The 8,130-nt window shown below is 35.1% G+C and overlaps 1 protein-coding gene across 1 annotated transcript; it reads left to right on the top strand.

Moving 5' to 3' along the window:
• Positions 1-644: 644 nt before the first annotated feature.
• LOC148166006 (uncharacterized) lies at positions 645-7,384 on the top strand (the record flags this gene model as incomplete). The annotated part of the gene is made up of 3 exons (XM_088049495.1): positions 645-659; positions 6,887-6,989; positions 7,042-7,384. Coding segments are annotated over 3 exons (461 nt in total), but the record flags the coding sequence as incomplete, so codon positions are not given.
• Between the last annotated feature and the right edge of the window lie 746 nt (positions 7,385-8,130).

The raw sequence follows: 8,130 nt of genomic DNA on the forward strand, positions 1-8,130 counted from the left end.
CACTTACAGGGATGATCGAAAAATGGTGCAGTCACACCCCTCCCCCCGGATTACTATATAATTTAACTTTGTAGCAAACACAATAAAAATTATTGAATATATATTTAGTTTTTTTAAATAGGGGTAGTTTTTCGAGATAAAGCAAATCTTTGAAAATTTACGTAAAAAAAAATACTTTTTTTACATTTAAACAGGGGTAGTAGAAAAAAATTATCTAAAAAAATTTTTTTTTTTTTTTTTTTAAGTTTTCAAAATTTTCTGAATTTTTGGGACTGGATAAAGAAAAGAGTTTTGAGTACAATACAGTATAAATATATATAAAATATGTATCCAAAAAAAAAAAAAAAAAAAAAAAAGAGTGTCAGGTTTGGAATCTGAACAAACCGACTAGCGCATTTTATTAATGACTGACAACGATGAATTCTGTCAGTTTTTGGTCGGGCGGAAATGGACTTTACCCCACAAAAATGTTAATCTTAAACGCATTATTTTCTATGTGATTGTATGGGCGCTATATTGAGAAAGATTTTCTCTTTATTTTGATCGTTTTCAATCACACAAAATCGCAACCCTTATGTGTACTAATTGCATTTTTTGACAAACCAGTTACAAAAAAAAACTTCTGACATTACGGCGTTTTTTAGAATCGTTCACTAATCGTTCACACAAAATTTCAGATTTCTACCTTTAACAATAATTTAGGGGTAGTTTTTTTAAAATTGTCATGCTGCATATCAAATAACGCAGAATTAAATGTGCATTAAGAAAATATATAACATGTCATAGTTTTTTCAATTCGTTTGGATTTTATTCAAGATTTAACAAAATTTTGTTCGATTTTTGGGGTGGTCGAATAAAATCAAAATTTTCTTTCAACATTTCGATGGTACTTTTCAAGGCGCATCTTTTTTGTCATAGATTCAAATTGTGTCAGAAGTATCGTTTCCGAGATATTGCTCTTCAAACTTCAAAAATTCAAAACTTTATTTAGCTGTAACTTGACACGATATGACTAAAACCCAATTCTTTTTCTATAAATCAATTGTACTTTACAAAACGCTAATTTTTTATTAGTAGCGCAAATCTCGTCAGACTCTTCGTTTTCGAGTTATGAACAAACAGTAAATAACACATTTCATCCTGTAACTTGATACATTACAAATCAAACGTCAGTTACTTTCTATGAATCGATAGTATTTTTTAATGTGCATCTTTTTTGTTATATGTACTAATGGACCCAGAATAACCGTTTCGAAGATATTTGCAATGAAACTTCAAGCTTTCATAAAATTGGATAAATGTAATTTGAAACGATAAGTATCAAATAACATTGTACTGAAAGTTGATAAAATAAAAAATAAAATGAGATTCAACTGCAATGAGTCATCGGCGTAAAACCAATGCCGGTTTCACTCCACAAGGTCGTGGAGTGAAACCGGCACTACCTTACTACTCATATTTCGATGCAAAACGACGATTTCTCGCTGATTTTCGTTGTTTTCTATCTTGAATTCGCAAAGAAGAGCACGAAATCTACAAAATCGTGACTTTTTATCAAGATTCAACGGCTGAATTGCAAGTAAACAGCAGAATTCTGCACGAAATCGTCAAAATTCTTAGAGAAAACCGCATATTTCGATGCAAAACGACGATTTCTCGCCGATTTTCGTTGTTTTCTGGCTTGAATTCGCAAAGAAGAGCACGAAATCTACAAAATCATCACTTTTTACCAAGATTCAACACCTGAATTGCAAGAAAACAGCAGAATTCTGCACGAAATCATCAAAATTCTTAGAGAAAACCGCATATTTCGATGCAAAACGACGATTTCTCGCCGATTTTCGTTGTTTTCTGGCTTGAATTTGCAAAGAAGAGCACGAAATCTACAAAATCATCACTTTTTACCAAGATTCAACGGCTGAATTGCAAGAAAACAGCAGAATTCTGCACGAAATCATCAAAATTCTTAGAGAAAACCGCATATTTCGATGCAAAACGACGATTTCTCGCTGATTTTCGTTGTTTTCTATCTTGAATTCGCAAATAAGAGCACGGAATCTACAAAATCATGACTTTTTACCAAGATTCAACGGCTGAATTGCAAGAAAACAGCAGAATTCTGCACGAAATCATCAAAATTCTTACAGAAAACCGCATATTTCGATGCAAAACAACGATTTCTCGCCGATTTTCGTTGTTTTCTGGCTTGAATTCGCAAAGAAGAGCACGAAATCTACAAAATCATCACTTTTTACCAAGATTCTACGGCTGAATTGCAAGAAAACAGCAGAATTCTGCACGAAATCATCAAAATTCTTACAGAAAACCGCATATTTCGATGCAAAACGACGATTTCTCGCCGATTTTCGTCGTTTTCTGGCTTGAATTTGCAAAGAAGAGCACGAAATCTACAAAATCATCACTTTTTACCAAGATTCTACGGCTGAATTGCAAGAAAACAGCAGAATTCTGCACGAAATCATCAAAATTCTTACAGAAAAATGCATATTTCGATGCATAACAACGATTTCTCGCCGATTTTCGTTGTTTTCTGGCTTGAATTAGCAAAGAAGAGCACGAAATCTACAAAATCATCACTTTTTACCAAGATTCTACGGCTGAATTGCAAGAAAACAGCAGAATTCTGCACGAAATAATCAAAATTCTTACAGAAAACCGCATATTTCGATGCAAAACAACGATTTCTCGCCGATTTTCGTTGTTTTCTGGCTTGAATTCGCAAAGAAGAGCACGAAATCTACAAAATCATCACTTTTACCAAGATTCTACGGCTGAATTGCAAAAAAACAGCAGAATTCTGCACGAAATCATCAAAATTCTTAGAGAAAACTGCATATTTCGATGCAAAACAACGATTTTTCGCCGATTTTCGTTGTTTTCTATCTTGAATTTGCCAAGAAGAACACGAAATCTACAAAATCATGACATTTTACATAGATTCAAGGGCTGAATTGCAAGAAAACAGCAGAATTCTGCACGAAATCATCAAAATTCTTACAGAAAACCGCATATTTCGATGCAAAACAACGATTTCTCGCCGATTTTCGTTGTTTTCTGGCTTGAATTCGCAAAGAAGAGCACGAAATCTACAAAATCATCACTTTTTACCAAGATTCAACAACTGAATTGCAAGAAAACCGCAGAATTCTGCACGAAATCATCAAAATTCTTACAGAAAACCGCATATTTCGATGCAAAACAACGATTTCTCGCCGATTTTCGTTGTTTTCTGGCTTGAATTCGCAAAGAAGAGCACGAAATCTACAAAATCATCACTTTTACCAAGATTCTACGGCTGAATTGCAAGAAAACAGCAGAATTCTGCACGAAATCATCAAAATTCTTAGAGAAAACTGCATATTTCGATGCAAAACAACGATTTCTCGCCGATTTTCGTTGTTTTCTATCTTGAATTCGCCAAGAAGAGCACGAAATCTACAAAATCATGACTTTTTACCTAGATTCAACGGCTGAATTGCAAGAAAACAGCAGAATTCTGCACGAAATCATCAAAATTCTTACAGAAAACCGCATATTTCGATGCAAAACAACGATTTCTCGCCGATTTTCATTGTTTTCTGGCTTGAATTCGCAAAGAAGAGCACGAAATCTACAAAATCATCAGTTTTTACCAAGATTCTACGGCTGAATTGCAAGAAAACAGCAGAATTCTGCACGAAATCATCAAAATTCTTACAGAAAACCGCATATTTCGATGCAAAACGACGATTTCTCGCCGATTTTCGTTGTTTTCTGGCTTGAATTTGCAAAGAAGAGCACGAAATCTACAAAATCATCACTTTTTACCAAGATTCTACGGCTGAATTGCAAGAAAACAGCAGAATTCTGCACGAAATCATCAAAATTCTTACAGAAAAATGCATATTTCGATGCATAACAACGATTTCTCGCCGATTTTCGTTGTTTTCTGGCTTGAATTAGCAAAGAAGAGCACGAAATCTACAAAATCATCACTTTTTACCAAGATTCTACGGCTGAATTGCAAGAAAACAGCAGAATTCTGCACGAAATCATCAAAATTCTTACAGAAAACCGCATATTTCGATGCAAAACAACGATTTCTCGCCGATTTTCGTTGTTTTCTGGCTTGAATTCGCAAAGAAGAGCACGAAATCTACAAAATCATCACTTTTACCAAGATTCTACGGCTGAATTGCAAGAAAACAGCAGAATTCTGCACGAAATCATCAAAATTCTTACAGAAAACCGCATATTTCGATGCAAAACAACGATTTCTCGCCGATTTTCGTTGTTTTCTGGCTTGAATTCGCAAAGAAGAGCACGAAATCTACAAAATCATCACTTTTTACCAAGATTCAACGGCTGAATTGCAAGAAAACCGCAGAATTCTGCACGAAATCATCAAAATTCTTACAGAAAACCGCATTTTTCGATGCAAATCGACGATTTCTCGCCGATTTTCGTTGTTTTCTGGCTTGAATTCGCAAAGAAGAGCACGAAATCTACAAAATCATGACTTTTTACCAAGATTCAACGGCTGAATTGCAAGAAAACAGCAGAATTCTGCACGAAATCATCAAAATTCTGACAGAAAACCGCATATTTCGATGCAAAACAACGATTTCTCGCCGATTTTCGTTGTTTTCTGGCTTGAATTCGCAAAGAAGAGCACGAAATCTACAAAATCATCACTTTTACCAAGATTCTACGGCTGAATTGCAAGAAAACAGCAGAATTCTGCACGAAATCTTCAAAATTCTTACAGAAAACCGCATATTTCGATGCAAAACGACGATTTCTCGCCGATTTTCGTTGTTTTCTGGCTTGAATTCGCAAAGAAGAGCACGAAATCTACAAAGTCATGACTTTTTACCAAGATTCAACGGCTGAATTGCAAGAAAACAGCAGAATTCTGCACCAAATCATCAAAATTCTTAGAGAAAACTGCATATTTCGATGCAAAACAACGATTTCTCGCCGATTTTCGTTGTTTTCTATCTTGAATTCGCCAAGAAGAGCACGAAATCTACAAAATCATGACTTTTTACCTAGATTCAACGGCTGAATTGCAAGAAAACAGCAGAATTCTGCACGAAATCATCAAAATTCTTACAGAAAACCGCATATTTCGATGCAAAACGTCGATTTCTCGCCGATTTTCGTTGTTTTCTGGCATGAATTTGCAAAGAAGAGCACGAAATCTACAGAATCATGACTTTTTACCAAGATTCAACGGCTGAATTGCAAGAAAACAGCAGAATTCTGCACGAAATCATCAAAATTCTTAGAGAAAACCGCATATTTCGATGCAAAACGACGATTTCTCGCTGATTTTCGTTGTTTTCTATCTTGAATTCGCAAAGAAGAGCACGAAATCTACAAAATCATGACTTTTTATCAAGATTCAACGGCTGAATTGCAAGTAAACAGCAGAATTCTGCACGAAATCGTCAAAATTCTTAGAGAAAACCGCATATTTCGATGCAAAACGACGATTTCTCGCCGATTTTCGTTGTTTTCTGGCTTGAATTCGCAAAGAAGAGCACGAAATCTACAAAATCATCACTTTTTACCAAGATTCAACGTCTGAATTGCAAGAAAACAGCAGAATTCTGCACGAAATCATCAAAATTCTTACAGAAAACCGCATATTTCGATGCAAAACGACGATTTCTCGCCGATTTTCGTTGTTTTCTGGCTTGAATTCGCAAAGAAGAGCACGAAATCTACAAAGTCATGACTTTTTACCAAGATTCAACGGCTGAATTGCAAGAAAACAGCAGAATTCTGCACGAAATCATCAAAATTCTTAGAGAAAACTGCATATTTCGATGCAAAACAACGATTTCTCGCCGATTTTCGTTGTTTTCTATCTTGAATTCGCCAAGAAGAGCACGAAATCTACAAAATCATGACTTTTTACCTAGATTCAACGGCTGAATTGCAAGAAAACAGCAGAATTCTGCACGAAATCATCAAAATTCTTACAGAAAACCGCATATTTCGATGCAAAACGACGACTTCTCGCCGATTTTCGTTGTTTTCTGGCATGAATTTGCAAAGAAGAGCACGAAATCTACAGAATCATGACTTTTTACCAAGATTCAACGGCTGAATTGCAAGAAAACAGCAGAATTCTGCACGAAATCATCAAAATTCTTATAGAAAACCGCATATTTCGATGCAAAACGACGATTTCTCGCTGATTTTCGTTGTTTTCTATCTTGAATTCGCAAAGAAGAGCACGAAATCTACAAAATCATGACTTTTTATCAAGATTCAACGGCTGAATAGTAGTGATACAAAGCCGGTTCTAGACCGGAAGTCGTAATCTCGAGCGCCCGTCCGGTGATGTATTGCTGGTCATCTACCAATCAGGCGCACAGATGGTGTCGGTGGCTCTTCCGGCGTATTGCTGGTCATCTGCCAATCAGGTGGCGGGTGATTTAAAAATTTGACACATGGCGGTGCCAATTTGACAGCTGGTGGCGGGAAATTGAAATGTGTAGCCGGTTGGAGGCGCCGCGAGCCGATAAACAGTTCAATTTGCGCGTGCGCGGCTAAACGGCGGGAAATTTAAAAATTTGACAGATGGCGGTGGAAATTTGACAGCTGGCGACGTGAATTTTGACAGATGTCATTATGGAATGGCGGAAATTTTGAATTTGACAGTTGTGTCAGATCAAGATGGCGGTGACGGTTTGGGTGACAATCATAGAGGGCGCTGGAGTGAGCAAAAATTTCAAAAAGTTTTGAGTGCGGTCCTCGGAAAAAATTTTTGGAATTTCTCGGAAAAAAATATTGCAATTTCTCGGAAAAAACATGTAAAATAGTTCGTTATTTGGGTGTGGTCATTTGGTCTGATTTCCGCGTTTCTCGGAAGAACCGCAAACATTGATAAGACCGGACGTTTTTCGCTGTCTATATAAAGAAAAAATCAATCAATTTCATTCAAATCAAGTGTTGTGCAGTCCAAGAATCGATAAGTATGGGTTAATTTTCATTTAATTATTTTATACTAAGTAATACATCTTTTAGAATGGATTTGAAACAAATCAACATTGTCACTAACAGTTCCAACTCCATAAAGGAATTTAAGGGTCTTACAACTCTGCCCATTGGTGTAAAGTACCTTATTAAAAATGTGTCTTTGTACAAAGGGCTTTACGGTGAGTGTCCTATAGTGGAATTGGAAGATTTTAAAGTATTTCTACCCAAAAGAAGTATTGAGGTTATACGCAGCAACTTGGAAAACTTTACTTCAGACACATATTGTTTAGTGTACAGAGGAATAAGAAAATTGAAGAATTGTGAGTACGGTACTACAGCATTGTTTGAAATTGTCTTAAAAAATGAAGACCATTACCACAAAAGTGTTTGAAAAATGATTATTGCATAAAATTATACAATTATAAATTAGTAGTGCTAAATCATGAAATTACACTTGTAAGACAGAAATAAAGCAATCTAATCAATATGAGTTTTACAACCTTTCCTGTTGCGGTAGACGCACACATCTGTTGATAAAATAAAACACTTGTTAAAATCGTTCTTTATATTTATTAAAATCACACAACACTCGTTCGCTTAAGAAATGTATACATTCCATCATACAGTAATTTTTAATAGAGGCATTAGAGTCACAAATAATTCTAATAATATCTAGTATTGACAAGTTAACAGAAGCATTTGCTATTTTGGGTACGTTATTTAACAATTTATAATAATAATTAAAAAAATTTAATTTATGTAATATTTCAAGTCTTTTCGACAAAATAGTGTCTAATTGGAGAATTTGTTGAATATCATTATCCATCAAAACAAAACTAGTTGAATTTTTAGATAGCTGAATGAGTTTTGGTTTGCGATTGATGACAAAATTTTCTCAAAATTTGATAGTGTTGACCTTTAAACTGCCATCGATGAATCGTGTGAGCACCTTAACAAATTCAGACCATTCGATTGTATTGAAGGACAGATTATTGAATTCATTGTTAAGTCGAATTGCAGGTTGAAAATTTCTCGCAGGACTTAGACCACATTCAATAAAGAACGGTGATAAATATTCAAAGTCATATCTGATATTGAGAATTAAATGTTTTTCTTTTTTGATTTCCTCTTCAAATC

This window comes from Gnatocerus cornutus, unplaced genomic scaffold (genome assembly GCF_029298725.1).
Source record: "Gnatocerus cornutus isolate USDA-ARS CGAHR unplaced genomic scaffold, icGnaCorn1.1 ctg00000033.1, whole genome shotgun sequence".
Lineage (NCBI taxonomy): Eukaryota > Metazoa > Arthropoda > Insecta > Coleoptera > Tenebrionidae > Gnatocerus > Gnatocerus cornutus.